This window comes from Drosophila subobscura, chromosome E (assembly GCF_008121235.1).
Source record: "Drosophila subobscura isolate 14011-0131.10 chromosome E, UCBerk_Dsub_1.0, whole genome shotgun sequence".
Classification (NCBI taxonomy): domain Eukaryota; kingdom Metazoa; phylum Arthropoda; class Insecta; order Diptera; family Drosophilidae; genus Drosophila; species Drosophila subobscura.
This window is the reverse complement of record NC_048531.1, coordinates 8,021,705-8,039,378: the sequence shown is the minus strand read 5'-3', so window position 1 is coordinate 8,039,378 and position 17,674 is coordinate 8,021,705. Positions and strand designations below refer to the sequence as shown.

Below are 17,674 nucleotides of genomic sequence, written 5' to 3'. Positions count from 1 at the left end.
AAACAAAACTATTTTCTATTTAAGTTTTAATTTATTTTTGTTTAACTTTTTTTGCTGTTCCTAAGAAACAAATCGAAAAAAAAAGAAAAAGAAACATTAAGAAGAAAAACGCTTAAGTTCATTAACGAAGAAGTGAAACGACGAGACGAGACGACCATTTTGTTTAATAATAAAAGAAGAAAAAACCCCTTTCCTTTTTTGCTGCGTGAAGCCAGTACACATCACTTTCGATTTTGTTATAATTTTTCATTGTTTGTAACATAGTAGGCCATTCCAGTGGAAAACTGTCTGGCCAACAGACTTCCCACAGTTCTCGCTTGAAATACGAAAAAGGCGAAACAGAATAAATCAAGATGTACGCCATGCTGGTGGCAATCTCGACGGCCATCTACACTACGGTGGCCACCATTTGGCAGGTTGAACGTGAGTTTGATAAAAGATGATAAAGATGATGCGGTTTTTATTGTCTGATCCCACAGAAAGCCTTATCAATTGGATGATGTCCTTCAGCCTGTTCATTGTTGGTCTGATTTGTAACCCGTACATGGTGTTACCCTTGCTTGCAACCGGGATTCTCATGGTGAACCGCGTCTTGCTGCGTCGTGGCGTTCCACGAAGTCCCTCAACCCGGAAGACTCCAGGCGACGAGTCCGGGTCGGGCTACTCCAGGCGTTACGCCATGTATACACCGCCACGCGGCTCGGATAGCTTCTCCGCAGCCGATAGCGTAGGTGACACATCCCAGGACTAAACGAGCAACGCACTCCCACAATTACACGCTTCACACGGGTTTATTAAACACACAAAATGTCTCCTACAATAATACTTCATACACATGTGGTGGTACGGCTGTGGTGGTGGATGGTTGCTAAGACTAAATCAATTATAAAATACTGCACTCTACAATCGTTTCATCTAAAAAGGAGAACTTGATACTAGGACTTGAGCAGCGTGGTAGTATCCACTTTGCGCAGAGCATCTCGCGCCTTGAGCAGCATGGTATTGTGGGGTTGGCCAGTGAGGCCGGCCAGGTGGTGCATGTACCTGTCTATGTTGTTTACGGTCGGACCGGACGGCTCCAGCGGAGGCAGTGGCACACCGCTTAGGGCTGCAACCAGCTTCTGGCGCAGACCCTTCACGTACGCCTCCAGACGCACGTTCTCCTCCTTCAGTTCGGCCACCTCGCCCATCACCTTGGCATAGCCGGCCTTGGTGTTGTCGACATGCTGCTCCAGCACGGCGTTCTGCTGCTCCAGATCCGTCTTTGTCTTGCGCAGCGTTCGCAGCTCGTTCTCCGTGCTGCGATTGTGCTCGATGAACTCGTTTGTGTAAATGGGTATCTCGCCTGGCTGAAGGACACGCGGTGCAACGACAATGCTGGTTGCCACTGCTGCTGGCGCTGGAGCTGGTGCTTGTGCTTGTTGAGGTGGTGTCGGCGGTGGTGGCGTAGGCGTTCGTTTAACCTGGGATAGCGGCACATCATCTGGGTCGGGAGAGTTCTCGCTTGCACGTCTCTTTGCTGCTGCGGCCTTCGCTTTGGGCTTCTTTCCTTTGGCAACGCTGACATCGTTATTGGCTGCCGTTTTGGGTGTCTTCTCCTTCGAGGCACTGTCCCCTTTGCTAGCTTTCTTCACCTTAGCCAACTCTTTGGCCACAATTTCAGGATTATCCTTAAAGAACAATTGCATCTGCTCTTGGTACCTATAGGGTATAAAAAAGGGACAAACCCAATCAGAAAATCATCGTGCACTGTAAATATCTCGTAACTTACAAAGCCTTGTCCTTGGCGGCCGCTTCCATGTACGGAACCTTGCGCTCCTCCGGCAGCAGGTGCCATTCTTCGCCAATGATCTTCGTGTGCTCCAGTGCCGTCCGCTGCGGCTGCTCGCGTCGCAGTTCCTCTCGTCTGTCGTTCATGAATCGCACATAACCATTCAGTGGCATTTTGGGGGCTCCAGCCACATTGATGCGGCGCTGAGTGAGTTTCTTTATCTCGGGGTCCATCACGGCAATGGACACCGACTGCGCCGCCTTAGAGCTTTTATTCTTCTTACTCCCTTTGCCAGTGGGCGTTTTCTGCAGCTTATCTCCTTCCTCATTGTGCGCTTCTATGGGGGCTGAACCCAGCGACTCTGAGGCTGTGGGCCGTGCTGCGGGCGATTCTTCGGCTTCATCTGGTACATCTTTGGCTGTTTCGCTCATGTCTGTATCCTCTTTTTACTGTTTGGTAGTTTTTTTTTTTTATATTTAATCGCTACAGCGAAATTGGTTGGTCGCAGAGATGAGTCCGCATTGACCAGGTACTTCAGTTTTGTGTGCTGAATATTATAAAAAGTTACTGAAAATTTTGAACTCAAAAGGAGTTGTTAGTGTTGGATTGTTCACTTGTTTACGCTTGTTCGGGTTTGGGACTTTCTTGTCAAGGAAATCCTCTCCTGTGACTAAACGGTCAGGGAAATCCTCTCCTGGTCAAGTGAATTGTGTTTGGTTGTTTGATTGTGGTCAGTGTCAGTGTAACCGCGGAAGTATAGATAAAATATACCGTCAGACCCTCAAAAATATACTAAACTATACAGTAGATATACCGTAGTCTTAAATCATATTCCTCGATTTTGATGTGAAATTTGAGCGCATCTGAGGACTGGTCCACATTAATTTTTTACACCAATTTTGCAGCAAAAAACCTCCCTTGCTTTCTCTGAGAATTTTCATCGCAACAGTGAGTCTTTATTCCATCCCCACCGGCGCGTTTTTACCGTTAGCAACATAAAATCAATGGGCCAGCAACATGTTGTGAAAGTGAGCAGCACCGATCCCCAACATTTAGTACCCTTGGAAAGATCTTCGAATTGAGGAAATTTTGGAAATCTCAATGCAAAAACAAATCAATCAAAATACAGCTTTAAAGCTGAAAGCTGATAATATTAAACAGAAGATCAAAGTCGAGGAGAATGATTTAAGGTTTACGGTATATTTACAGTATATTTCGAAAATGAAGGGGTATTTTTCAGTATATTCCCGAGGGTGTGTCGGTATATTTGATCAATAGTTCCGCGGTCACACTGGACAAAACACAAAAAAACACATACGCGTCGGCACGGTAAAAACAACAACGGGAAATTACGAAAATACCGCCAGAAATAAATATAAATAAAATATTTATGTTTAACGAATATTGTTTCGGATTCGGATGCTTATTGTGACTTTCGGAACAAACAAAAATAATAATGAAAAGTGTTTCCGGTACAACATTTTTAATCACAGCCTTTAATATAAGTTGTCTTGTGTTTAGCTCTGCGACTTGCGATAAATAACTTACAACAAAAGTGACTTAAGTGATTGTTTATAGTGTTGTTAATATTATTTACAAGTAATTTAAACCAACCCCCGCGATATCCCATGCCAGTAAATGTGTGTGCGTGTGTGTGTGTGCTTGCCTTTTTTATTTCCGCTCTCTTGCTTTTGCTCCCCTCCCCCGAAGAGCAGCGTTTTGCCTTTACCGTTACGGCCAAAAAATGAGATGCAACATGTTGCAGGGCCCACAATAAAAGCCACTAAAGGCAAACTAAAAATCCCAGAAAATGTTCGCTCTCTTTCTCTCTGTCCTGCAGTGTTTTTGTTTTGTTTTGAGTTTTACACACACATTGACTGGCATAAGGTGTATGAATGTAAGGTGAGGCATTTGCCTATTGTCTCTTTTGCTCTCCTTGTGGCACTAAAGTGTGCTCCTAAATGAATAAAAATAAGCAATTACCGTAGAGTGGAATGCCTCACGCAATAAAAATACACCTTGGCGAAGAGTCTTAGGGAGATCCAACTTGATCTCTCTCTCTCTCTCTCGTTGTTTTTGCTTACATATGTTTGTATCTTGCAGTTCAAAAATGAAATAAAAACAAAAAGTGAACTACAATTATCTGTGTGGAAATACTACGAGCAATTAACTAACAAATGGAATACTGTATTCAGTAAATAAAATCAAATTGGATTATCGCCTAGCTGCTGGGGTAAGTTTGCATCTCTTATCGCTATAGCACGATACCCCCTGCGAAGGGTATGGCAGAGGGTATCAAAATGTGCACATTCTTTCCTGTCGGTATTTGCTCTTGCTGTGGGTGGTGTTGAAACCCGTTTCGGGGTTTATTTTCGAGCAGACCTTGAGCCATTCGCGCAGCTAGGAACTTCGTTTGATTGATGTTTTCTTTCTATGCTTCATGTACTTTGCTTGTGTGTTGCCTAAAGCTCGAGCAAAAGCTTCCAATCTGAAGCTTGGATTTAAAAATAGATCAAGACCAGTTTTTGTGTGTGTGGTTGTAGTTTTTGTGGTTCATATTGAGAAACTGAAGAATTGCCAAATAAATGTGGCTAAGACTGCATTCTTGTTGTTGCAATGCCTAGAAAAAATTATGGATGTACAATGTACCGCTGCTGCTGCGGGGAGAGAGAGCATAGCATCCTTCTCTCTCTCTATTTTCTGTTTCTCAGAAGCTGTCGGTTTGGTTTTTACTCTCTCTCTCTCTTCCTCTCTTTTCGTTTGTTTGGCTTTGCTGCTTTGTTGCTGGGCTGTTGACTTTGCCTTGGGTTTGCGTTTGCGTTTCCGTCCCTTTCCTTTCCCCGATCACTCGTTGCAGAAAAATTCTGGATCCCCAGATCCTTTGCACCTCTGTAGGTAGAAGAGGGAATGAGTATGAGAGAGAGAAAGAGAGGTGGAAAGTGACAGTCTCTCGAATCTTCCATACAACCAATTCGATGTTCATATTTTAGGGGTTCAAATTCCTATAACCCGCTATTCTCTCTCTCTCTCTCTCTCTCTTGCTTCTTCGTAATCTCGTCTATAACACCGGAAGTTTTGTCAGCTAAAACGTTGTGTCCCCTCAACAAGGTTTACTAATAGAGTATTCGTTGAGTTCACATACACAGAGACCTTCTATCTGCAGATCTAAGCAGTAGATCTCGGAATAAATTTAATAAATAATTTCAAAACCTCTTAGATCTCCCGCTCTATCTTTAGCTCTTCATTCACTAGTATCACGCTATACAGCATATCTCCCTCTCTTTCTCTATAAGTCGGAGCAAGTGGCGCGTGTGAATGACCCAATTAAGCTTAAATAAGTCCAGCCCAAAACCGAAGCTTAGCCACACACCACACAGCGTCTTGCCGCATTATAGGTGGCAGCGGGCTCTCAACCTATAGGCTGAACTAACTACAAACGAAAAAGAAAAAGAGTTCACATCGAATATTCTTTCAACTATGAACAGGTTTGTGTCTTTGCCTCCCGCTCGTGCCCCGTGCCCACACTGCTGCCGCTGTACATTTCTGCTCTTGCTTTGGCCCCTGTCTCAGCTGCTGCTGCTGCTGCAGTAGTCTTCTTTTATTTTTTGTCAGTTCATACTTCTTTTTAGCATTTTTGTATTAAATATTTCGCACCATGTTCTGCAATATTTCGATTCGAGAGATCCCTTAAGGACAGCGAAGACCAAGAGAAGACCCTGGGGCCCCAGCGGATCTGACGCTGCTGCCCCCTGTCTCTGGCAATGGAATATTTTGTTGTTGACTCAGTTGGGGTCAATGCTGCTCTTTGCTCACTGACTCACTTACTGGCTAACTGGCTGGCTGGGCAAACAGGTTTCCAACAAGAAAGGTGGACTCCCTCCCACCATACAGCAGGCTAATGTATACCCTTTAATACCTAATCAAATTGTGCTCAAACTAAAGCAGCATTTTACTTAATCTGAAGTCACTGTGCAACACTCTTTTTCCTTTTTAAACCAAACATAATTTTCTTGATATATATAAGGCTTTAATAATGTTGAGTGTCAATTTTGTTTGCACATTTCTTCACACTTTCTATCTTCATCTTATCGTCTTACAAATATTAAGCTTTTGATTTTCAAACAGATCATTATTTGTATGTGTTTTCACTGAAATATTTGAAATCGGGTATACAAATATTCGAGTTTTCTCTGTGCAGCGTTCGATGACTGGTGACGAAGACACCGCCACCGCCACCTCATCCACAGTGCCAGTCCCAGTCACTACTCGTTCATGCCAATCGTAATCCCAACCCTCTCAACGGACACAGGCAAAACATCCCTTCTGAATGCAGAAATATCACGCGTAAACCGCCCCTTCGACAGTCTACATTTTCCTCTCACCACCGGCCCCACATGCCATCTGAGGAGTGTATTTCGTGCCTCCTTTGGATTGGGGATTGCCAAGCATAGTTTTGGGACCCAGCCTATCCCGAAATGTTGTATTTTGTGCCCCATTCCAGGTGTTCAGCCGGCGCAAGGTATCAGGCGCTCAGCTGTGGCTGCCAGGCTTTATTCGATTGCCGTGCAGTTTTGGTGTTGCAAGTGTTGCATGCTCTCACCACACCATACACACGAAAACGGTGGCGAGAAGCACACACAGACACAACAACAAGCGCTGGCCACAGCGAGTTCTGCACCGGTTTTCCAAGCCGGAGGAGGGAGTTCCAGTCACAGTCCCATGCCCCCGCACCTTACCGTTTGCTTGCGCTTTCTTCCTTATCGCCTGCTGCCGTTGCTGCATTGCTGCTGCTTTTACTGTGCCATGATACGATTGCAGCAGCTTTGGGGTTACAGCTGCAGGCTACCTCCCGGTTCCTTGCAGACCACAGAATTCCTCGCCAAACGACTGATCCGAAAATACGAATGCGATACGAAAAAAAGAAACAAGAACACTGTCCGAACTTCGAACGAGAGCTAAGGCTTGGGTCAGATCTAATAGCCAGTCTGCTGACGGGCCCCATCAAAATGTGAATCGAGTGAGATTTTATGCTTTAATCAGCAAGAAATCGTATACGAAATGTATAAATAAATATATGTACATAAACATACATATGTACATACATACATATGTACGTATACCATATGCAAAAGTTGAATACATATTTTCATATGTACGATATGTATGCATTCCCGTATTTATTGTACATTTTGTTCATTGGAAGAACGATGAAATACGAAATTTAAACAAATAATTAACTGACATATCCGTATGCTTATCGCGCAACAAACCGCAGCAACAGCAGCACTCTCACACAAACACTCAGATTCAAATATAGATACATATGTACATAAGTATGTGTGTACGTACAATCATAAGCAGCCACAGGGTACAGCGCGAGAGCGACTCTGAAATTTGTATCTGACAAAATACCATAATGAACGTGCTGAGTGGCTGAGTGGCGTCGGGAAGCCAGAGACCGACCACGAGATACTCTCGTACTTTCTGGTCGTTTTGGCTGTCGTTGTCTTTGTTGAACTTGCAACAACCATACTCACATGTGTACGTACATACGGATGTACATATGTACATATCGATAAACAACACTAAACGTGCGTCTCGTAGTACAATATTATTTGATTCTTTGGTTTGGTATTTTTTTTTTTTTAACGTATGTATGTACATGTGTATGTACAAATGTATGTACATACATATATACATACATCAGTGCTGGGCGCACATTCAGTCCGAGAAAAGCAGCAGCATAGAGAGCAGCGAATATTTATTTAGTTGTACGGTGATACGGAGATACAGCCAAAGATCTTGCTTACGGTCTCAGCTAGTATACTCGTACGTGTGTGTGTCGGCTGATGTGAAATTGTGAATGTTCACGGCACGCGTACGCCATCTGGGAGATACCAAAAAATGAGGATACAAAGCATTTTGCATGCATAAATGTACATACATATGTATGTATGTGTACATACATATGTACATAGATGTGTAGGTACATGTGTCTGAACATTTTACATGGCCCGTTAGATTGTCCACAACATCAGTTAAATAGGAAGGGGAGGGATATTGGCTATTGTTATTATTAATAAATACAAGGTACTAATTGTATTTTAATTCGCTAGTTTGTTGTATTAGTTATTGCACTTTTATGCTAGATCCAAAGACAAGGTGGGGACGTGCTATAAAATGATAGTTGAGTTACCTGCCCGGCTTGCTCTACCTTCGATTTTTAGATTGGCAAGACGCGTGGGAAAATATACACATGTATGTTTCTATGTATTTTCTATAGTGTGTTTGGCATTCACTGCTAGTCAGATTGTAAGAGTAACATCTGGTATTTTTCTGGTAGTTTTTGCTAAATCTTCCTTAATGTTTGCTTAAAAATAAATTAAAACTTTGCACAAGCGAATGCAGCAAAAGAGAATTGAGTTCCGAGAATCTTAAAACATTTATTCTCGACTCTGAATATCGCTGGAATAGAGCCATGTACATACTAATTAATTATTAGTGGTTTAGTAATTACTAATTATTTACCATGTGAAGTGCATCTATAAGTCTCTCTGGCATTCTCTTTTTAAATATCTAAACATGTCTGGATATTTTATCTATAAAATCAGATGAGCTGTGATTATCAGATTTATTTAAATTCTCCTTTAAACATATTCATGACTGCTACTCGACATCGAATGAAACTCAACACAACAGCTCGACTGATCGAATGTATCGCACGGATATGTGTGTGTGTGTATTTGTGTATGGTACATACACACAAGCAAATGTCCATGCATACATACATATGTATGTATGTACATATATACAAATATAAATAAACATTTTTATAGATTTCGAATTGACTTTGGCAAATAAACTGGTTTCAAACATCTGGAAACAATTGCAGAACCATAAAATGCTGATATACTTTCGATTTTAATGGGTGGAAGGAGATGGATGAATGTGGAGCGGAACGTTCTTCAATCTGCCCTAACATTTTCTATTCATCCATTCATTAGTTTTGTGCCCTATCTACCTAAGTATGTAGATATGTACATATGTATTCCGCCACTCCATCGTCACTTGAATTTGTTGTTGCCTTTTAGTGGGGGTCCCCTGTACACGGAGAGCCTCTAAGACTTTCACTTTTGTTGCTCGTGCTTTTGTTTCAAAGATTACATTTTTGTTCGCTGTTGTTGTCTTCTCATTGTTTGTTTGTTTTTGTTCCCGCACACTACGGTCCGCTTCTCCGCTTTGCTGTGATATTAAAATTACGTAAAGATGAATGGCCGCCTATGGAATTAAAAGCGCGCGGGTGTGAGAGGTCGTTGATCGAGGGGGTTTGACTGGGGCAAAAACTGTTGCAATACCCCAAAACTGGTAGTCATATTGATGAATATGCAATGCTAGAGCAGCTGAGTTAATGAATGGAATCCGTATTTGGGACCCATATTAGGGGAACGGAATACATATGTACGCTAGAAAAGATGATCAACGGATGGATTCCAGTTTCTGTTCCCGGTAAATTTCTTTTTGAATAAATTCATAATTCTGTACAACACCTTAAGACGGGTTAGGTTGAGGCGGCTGTCGGCCCGTTGCGATTCAGTTTAGGATAACTTCGGGAATGAAGTCTGAAATTTCAAGGAGTGCAATATTCCTCCCAATGATCGTTCCTATGTATAAAAGAGACTGGAATCGACAAACCAGAATCTATGTATGAACATACATATATAATTTCTAACCATACATTGTACATATTTTTTCGTATCTTTTAATCAATTCTTAGGCAATTTAGCATTTAATAGTCCTAAAATGCCTGGGCGGTTGTCACAATCGATTAATATTCGATGATTGACTGCTGATAACGTTTCAATTCATGTTTAGTTGTCAAAATAATTAATTGCGTGTACACCTCTGAAAAGAGACACGTTCAGAAATCGAGAGAAGAGAGGAATGACAGTAAACTGTAAAGGTAAAATGTATGTGCATACATCCATACATATGTATGTACATACATTGTATCTCTCTCTGAACCTCTCGGTTTCAGCTTCTCCGCGGAGACTTGGACAAATCAATCACACGACGGCCAACCTGGCAATATACACACACACGCGGGAATAAATCGTATCGTATCGTTTCGAATTTCCTAGGAAAATGTTTTTGGGTGGCATGTGGGAATAGTAGATGTGGGAAGGGGATAAGACATACCGTAACGAAAATGGAAGGCAATTTATTAACAGAAATGAAAAACTGGACAACCCAAATGCCGCCTCTGTCTCTGTGTATGCTGTATGCCAGGGTGTGCTTGTGTCGGCTCTTTTTTGTTGCCTCCTGTTTGGTTGTCAACGTTAATTAATCAATCATTGTACGGGACACCCGACTAAAGCATTAATCATTTAAAATCAAAAACTTTACAGATAGAGAGAACTTTAAAGTGAAGCTGCGACTTGCAAAAAATAAATACATACATACATATGTACATACATACATACATATGTATATGTATATGTACAAATGCAACGAGGGGGAACGTTGCGAGGCGCATCTTACGGCGTTTTCATCTGTGTGTTACATAGCATGGAAAATGTTTGCATGAAGCACGAGATAAATAATACGAGGGGGGATTGGCCAAGCGAAAGAATATGAAAATGTTAGACTTGTTTTTATACCCTATACCCTATGTACATATATACACGAAAGCTGCTAGGGCTACATACATACATATATCCAATATTACATTTCCTAATCTATTATTTTGAATTTCGCAGAGTCTTTATTATATTTACAATGAATTAATATAAATTAAACGAGCTGTAGGGGATATCCCATAGTCGGAATAAATGTATTTTTTTGCAGTGTTTTTCTGTTTTTGTGTGTCTGCCGCCACTCAACACGTTTTCTGGTTACTTCTGCGACGTGTGTGTAGGTGTGTGTGAGCTTGAGCATGCGGCCGCACTTGTGCCACGTACAACAAAAACAACAAAATATAGCAGCAACAGCGAGGAAAGTTCATTTAAATGCTTTTCTTTTATGCTCTGCGAGATACACAAAATCATAATAATACACAAAAAAGAAAAAATATTCTGCCTTTGCATTCGTTCAGTCCCCACTTGAGCATATTTTTTCGCTTGACTGGGCCAAAAACAACGAACAAATTTGTATTAATACAGGTGGCCCGCAACCTCCAATCCCCACATCCACACCTCCAGCAAACACTTACTCCTTGATACGCCACTGAGATTACCCCTCGGTTATAATTGGCACTTTTTTTTGGTGTTCGTGGGGAAAGTAGGAGGGCCCGTAGCCACTTGAGTTATTATATAGTACATACAATGTAGATACAGTGGCGCACTTATTATTCGTACGCCCTCATCACCCTAGTTTGAACGCCTTCATAGGTTATCCGCTCTAGGGTATCACGTAGTCGAATCCAACATAAAAATATTACTTCATTCTTAAATACTAATTCCAATGGAGATACAACCAAAGAATCAAGGACTTTCAGCTCAGACTAAGGGTGATTAATAGACATGCATAATAGATTCTAGAACAATAACAATATTTGGGCAGCACCAGCACCTTTGGCAAGAGATTGAGCGAGAGCAATTGAGAGCAATTCCTTTGGTCCATTTCCATGTCATGAAGGGCATTAAGGACACATGTACACATATATGTAAATACATACATACATATGTATGTATTTATGTATTTTAAGAGTAGTGTAAGGCTGTGGGTCCAGTCCAGGTAGCCTTATTAGCTAAGCTTATATCGCTCTTTATATGTAAAATAAAAACCAGCCACACTCAAACTGCAGTACCTTCTTTTAAATGTACCTTTTATTTAGTACCAGAGGCACAAGAGCGCATTTCTGAATAGATCTGAAAATATATACATATGTACATACATACATACATACAATCACACATGGCAGATTTGCATCCTACATGCTTGGGTGGTGAGAAAGGAGGGCATATGGGAGCTTAGCTGGTCAGAGGTTGTTGTTGTTGATGTTGTTGTTTTAGTTGCTGCTGCAGCAGTCAACGACAGTCTGGCAGCACTCGTCGCGTCGACGACGCGTCGTCGGCAGAGTCGTGGCCTGCATGTGGTCACTGTACATATACCGAACATCATTCGTGTCTCTCGCTCTCTCTCTCTGTGTGTGTATGCCTCTGTAGTGCAACGACCTGTGACAAAAAGGCAGCAACAGCAGCACCGACAGAGAATACCGTGTGACGCATCCGCAGGGATGTTGTTACGTGCTCAACAGCTAGAGAGAGCATATCGAGAGGGAAGGAGAGGTGGCGAGCGAACCCAAAGAGAGCATTTTTTGGGTACAGCTGTTAACGAAACTCCCACGCTGCTGCTATCTATCTGCTGTGTCTCTGCCTCTGTTGCTGCTGCTGCTACTCTCAGAATGCGTCGCTGCTATCGTTGACGTTCTTTTGCCTCGTTTACCATCCATGGCCGTTCCGTCTGTCTGAAATTTTTTTTTTGTGCGGCTTCTTCTCAATTTCTGCTGCTGCTGCTGTTGTTGTTCTTCTCCTACTTCTTGTTGTTGTGTGTGCAGTGTCTCTGCTCCTTCCTTTCCTTCTTCTTGTTCACCCTGTGCTACATTTGCGGACGCTTTGGATTGCGTTTAATTATACCCGCTATTTGAAGATTAAATAGGGTATATTGTATTTTGAGCAGCCGATTCGATATAGCCATGTCTGTCTGTCCGTCCGTCTGTCTGTTCTGATGTGCGCCTAGTACTCAGAGACCATATAAGCAAGAGCAACCCAGTTTTGCATCCAGACTTCTGTTTGCTCACATTGCATTGTTACAAGTGCATTTCAAAATTTCGCAAATTTGGAAAAAAAAATCATGCGAGCGTTTTAGCTGCATTGCATTCCACCGAATAATGAAAAAAAGAACAAATACAAGATAAACTACAAAAAGAAACGACTTCAAAATACTCACTACACTATACAGATGATTTTATCAGTTTTTATTTCGGACAGTTCCAATGTGTATCATATTTAGATTCCAATTTAATTGATACCTGCCTCCTATTTTGTCTACCTTGTCAGGGTGATATTCTACCGTCTACGTATTTATATATGTATGTATTACATTTATCTATGATACACTTACAGTTGTGTTCAATGAAATAGTAGTGCCGCGCCAGACAATTTTCACAACTATTTTTGAGACCTTTCCAGTCTTTCGAATTGAACATGTGATACCTTTTTGGAAAGCCTGATATGTACACATTATAGCCCAGAAAGAATCCTGGAACATTTGCATTCCATCTTCTTGTTTTACATAACTTTAGAAAAATACCCATGAAAACTGCTGTTCAATAAAATAGTAGTTTTTTTTTAGAAAATCGAAAAAAACAACGAAAGTGGAATTAATGCATATGTTTCATGTTCTATATGTTTCTTGAGGTTTAATATGTAGTTTTTAATCAAATTTGTTTTCACTATGGCCTTACGCCCACCTGTCATGTGTAAATAAGGTACTGCCCAAGCTTAAATAAGATCTGAGACTATAATTCTTAAACACCTTGACAAAACTGTGCTCTGGTTGACGGAATTGTAATAGTAATAACACATTTCACATTTTACAATAAGATTTCGTTGGGATTTTGGTCTAGAGACTGAGCAAGACATGGAAAAGTGTCGACCTCTTCGGATAAAATTCCATTCCTAGCGAGCTTTCTTGCGTGTTTCAGATCATTATCTTGATGACAGATCCTTTTGATAGGCATTTTTCAATAGTAATATTACTGTATTGTATTAAAAAGTATGTTGGCACACACCACTTTATGAAATACGTCAGTATAAGGCTAGGAAGTAAGAGTTCATATGGGCTGTAGCCCATAAGGGTCAACTCAACATCCCCAATGTTGTTTTTTTCAAGAATTTGGGCAGTTATCAGATATCTGTGAACACCAAACATATTCTTTTGAGTCTTTCTTACCATATAAAACAACTTTACACTCATCTGTCAAAAGTATTTTTTGGACTGTGACACGGCCCAGTCCACATGCCTCATGTCCTCATTTTTCAAAACATGAGTCGTGTACCCATGTGCTTTTATTCTCAAACGCGTAGCTTCCGGGGACCTCTTGCAACTAAATAATGTGTAATCAGTCGTGTATTAACTATCAAAACACTTTCAGAGCGATATAAAATTGTTTTCATAACTTTTGAGGATGTTGAAGACCATGGTCTTGCCTTCAACCATTTTCGACCATCTACTAAAAGAAAATTTTTTCGCATAAAAAATCATTTTTCAGGGTGCTTCTTTTAGTTTAAACTATTTAATATAACAGTAAAAGCACATTCAAATTAGTTTTGAATTCCATTATACCTCCTGATTTTAGTTTTTAGTCTAATTCTTAAGTCCTTCATATTAGACCGTTCAATGATTACGCTCTACGCTCAAAAAACAAAAGTACCGTTACATTTAAACATTTCATTCATCAAAATATTCAATATATAAATTAAGCTTACTGATGGCAACTTTTTTGAATTGATTTAATTTGTTTTTAAATTTTTTTTTAATACTTGCACCCAGCACTACTATTTTATTGAACAGCATTTTTTATGGGTGTTTTTCTAAAGTCATGTAAAACAAGAAGATGGAATGCAAATGTTCCAGGACTCTTTCTGGGTTATAATGTGTACATATCAGGCTTTCCAAAAAGGTATCACATGTTCAATTCGAAAGACTGGAAAGGTTTCAAAAATAGTTGAGAAAATTGTCTGGCGCGGCACTACTATTTCATTGAACACAACTGTATCTTGCTCGAATAACATATACCCCTTTAACCTTACAATTACATGCCCATTCCGGGTGTACAAATAGTTTTCCATGAAATTACTTTTGTTGTGCACACAAGACGGGGGTCCAAACAGGTTGCCCCAAACAACTGGAATAGAGCCAGAGAGGGAGATAGATAGAGGAAGAAGAACCAGATACATACATACATACATATGTATGTATGTATACAATGTGCATATGTATGTTTATGTACAAAAATACGTACATATAAATAAATAGAATGAGATAGATAAAGATAGAGAGGGGGGAAAGAAAGTGAGTAGAGTCCGAATCGCTATAAAGTTAACTTCATTAATTAGCTTTATTAGATGTTCCTGCTAAACTCTTGGCTTAATTACTAGGTCAAATATTTCGTTCATACTCTTATGTATGTATGTATGTATGTAAATGCGTATGCGTGTATGTATGTACATATTGTATGTACATATGTATCTGTATCTTTTTGTTTATCTATTCTCGTGTGTGCATTTCCGGGGCACTCAAACATCTCGTTTAGTTCAATTTGTTTCAACAGCATGCATTAATTAACGCTAATCAACTTTGAGGCCCATAAAAATCAATATAAATAGAACAAAAAAAAACTGGAGAAACTACGCGTGTATGAAGTATTACTTATTATTGCAGCACGAGTCTCTGGGGCAAAGTTGATTAACACTTTGTGGATAGAAAGGGGCAGGGCAAACCCTAACGATCCGATAATGTGATACAAAACGATGGTGTGCCCAGCCCAACACCTTTCCTTTAAATATAAGGAATCAGGATTTTAATTAGTACATAATATCAATTTCTATTTCACCAAAGACTTTATTTTATCTGTTCCTAGACTATATAGACACTGTTATATTTTCTTAACACTACAATGTACTTGTACATACATATATACATACATATGTACATATGTATATTAATTTCTTACGTTTGTTGGGAGGGACTCCTTCGTTTAATGCTTCTCCTCATCGTGCAACTCATAAATATTTTATTTAAAAGGATTAGGGTAGTACAGTTTATAGTCGACCGGAGGCCGGTTTACTCTTTATTCTGTTTTTTTATAGTTCCCCGCGTGCTGTATGTTCATTTAGCAAAAAGCATGCCGAAATGGCGAACAATTTAGTACTTTATTAGCGGCAAAGGGGAGTGTTGGGTAAGAGGGGAGGAGAGTGGAAATGCTCGCGAGGATATGAAAAGATATACATATGTGCACATGTATGTACATATGTACACACATATGTACATACATACATACATATGTATGCATATATTTGAGTGGTTCTCCCTCTCTCTGTCCTTCTGTTTTTGGTGCTCTCTCAAAGGATAACTCGCACCTGCTCAGCCACCAATCGTGCATTCATTCTGAGGATAGTCTAAAAATATCGCATATCCTTTTGTCTGAAGACTCGCGGTAGCCCGAATCGCCGTTGCACCATGGGCAAAACACTGAACGAAAATAACAAAAATAAATAGTTTAATCTTGAAAAGAAATCACAAAGTTCAGAACGAAAACTCAAAGAATACTCAAAAATTCGATAACAATTCTGGGAGGCATCGTGAAATAAATTTTTCTTTGGTATTGTAAAAATTCCATCGGATTATCACCGATGCGAATACTTTGAATGTGAATGGCAAAATATTAGGGAACATGGAAAGTGAGTGAAATAACCTTTTTGGCGTCGCTTTTGTTTGCAATTTCATTTTTATTTATGTAGGCATGTACATATAAATATGTATGTACTCAACTTCGTATTGGATTTCTGCTTTCGAGAATTGTTTAATTCCCATCCCACCCTTCCTCCGGCAGTCGATTTGTCTGTTGCTGCCACTTCTTGGGCTTCCACAAACCGGTGGACATCACTATCCTCCACACAGCTGCGCCCGTTTAACCCGTGTTGTACAACATTTAAACATCTAACCACTCGTTGAGGACGCAGTGGCATGACGCCGCCACCGCCGCCTGCTCTGCCTCTGCCTGCCTCACGCAGGGGTGACTTTCGCACAAAGGCGGATGGTTGGAGGAAAACCTCCCGTAAAGTTATAGAATAATGAATAAATGGCCGATTGCCTGCCCGCTTGCCTGCCTGCCTCTATTGAATGTTCCGCAGTTCGCTCAGTTAACTTTAATTAATTTTCTATTCCTGCTGTTATCCCTGTCGATTGTCGATTGACAACAAGCGATTCGCGGGGTAGAACGAATAACTTTCGATGTTGCAGCACTATCGGAGGTGTGGCAATGGGCTGAACTGAAATGGTTCTCGTTGACATCTCTTTATTTGCTACACTTTCAAGGGCAGTTTGTACTTTGTTTTTGTAGGTTGATAGCTTATTGATATACATACGCCTTTTGATCCATGCTGATAACCCTGGCAAAGATTTATAATTAGTATACATACACAACCAACCAGATAACGCTCATCTGGTCGAAGTATATAGAGAGGGCTTCGCTTTCCTTTCGTGCCAGTTGTTAAAAAATCAATCATACAGAAACAAATATACTTTTGCAACGGTTCCTCGGGCTGGTCTTTCTGCTGCTGGAGCTAACTGCAGTGATCGGAGGAGATACTAATGGGTTAAGTTGGATGTCACAACCTCATTCGTACGAGATGGTGAATGGAACGTCTGTACCTAGGCGACGCACTCCTTAGATCATTACTCTCCTGCATGGACATGACTAATTAATTCTACCAATAAGATATGTACATCAACAGTGCTTCTTAAGAAATAAATAATAAACGCCTTCAACTTGGTCCAAGTCGGGAGCTCAGCAACGAACGAACGTTCAAGCAAACGCCGAACCAGCAGAAGACGAAGACCGAAGACAATTTTATCCAGAGGTTGGTTGGTCGCGGCCTGTCGGCCACCTTATTTCTTTTACTTTGCCTACTTTTTGTGATAGTTTCGTTGGGGCTTAACCGGTTCCATTGGCTCTTGCTGTTGCTATGTTTGCTTCTGTCGTGGATAATACCCTTTTCTCTGGGTATAATCATTTGAATCAGCTTTAGCTCTGGCAGGATTTCGAATCATCTGACACACGCACTGCACCAAATTCCTAATCATTTGTGGGGTACTACATAGTTTTTGTCCTTTTGTTAA

The 17,674-nt window shown here is 40.7% G+C and overlaps 4 protein-coding genes across 4 annotated transcripts in view; 3 read left to right on the top strand and 1 right to left on the bottom strand.

Moving 5' to 3' along the window:
- The window catches only part of LOC117891784 (RNA-binding protein 8A), a 187,586-nt gene that overhangs the window by 120,546 nt on the left and 49,366 nt on the right, over positions 1–17,674 (top strand). The gene's annotated exons all lie outside the window — the stretch shown is intronic.
- LOC117891791 lies at positions 261–884 on the top strand. The gene is made up of 2 exons (XM_034797462.1): positions 261–423; positions 480–884. The coding sequence occupies exons 1-2, from the start codon at positions 354–356 to the stop codon at positions 749–751; spliced, it is 342 nt and encodes a 113-aa protein (XP_034653353.1). The 5' UTR covers positions 261–353; the 3' UTR covers positions 752–884.
- On the bottom strand, positions 773–2,466 carry LOC117891777 (high mobility group protein 20A). Its single transcript, XM_034797443.1, has 2 exons — positions 1,772–2,466; positions 773–1,701 (listed from the first exon to the last, which is right to left on the bottom strand). Exons 1-2 carry the CDS (start codon positions 2,200–2,202, stop codon positions 936–938), a joined length of 1,197 nt encoding a protein of 398 aa, XP_034653334.1. The 5' UTR covers positions 2,203–2,466; the 3' UTR covers positions 773–935.
- Positions 3,093–17,674, top strand: part of LOC117891764 (neurogenic protein mastermind) — a 66,872-nt gene continuing 52,290 nt past the window's right edge. The window contains exons 1-2 of the mRNA XM_034797401.1: positions 3,093–3,370; positions 3,875–4,004. The gene's annotated coding sequence lies outside the window, so the exon portion shown is untranslated. The remainder of the gene's footprint in view (positions 3,371–3,874; positions 4,005–17,674) is intronic.

What these genes read in the sequence shown, in the direction of transcription:
- LOC117891791 (XM_034797462.1), top strand. Translation starts at nt 354, where the DNA reads ATGTACGCCATGCTGGTGGCAATCTCGACGGCCATCTACACTACGGTG. An exon ending in CACCATTTGGCAGGTTGAAC is followed by an intron (nt 424 to 479) that starts GTGAGTTTGATA and finishes CTGATCCCACAG; the next exon opens with AAAGCCTTATCAATTGGATG.
- LOC117891777 (XM_034797443.1), bottom strand. Translation starts at nt 2,202, where the DNA reads ATGAGCGAAACAGCCAAAGATGTACCAGATGAAGCCGAAGAATCGCCC. An exon ending in GCCGCCAAGGACAAGGCTTT is followed by an intron (nt 1,702 to 1,771) that starts GTAAGTTACGAG and finishes TATACCCTATAG; the next exon opens with GTACCAAGAGCAGATGCAAT.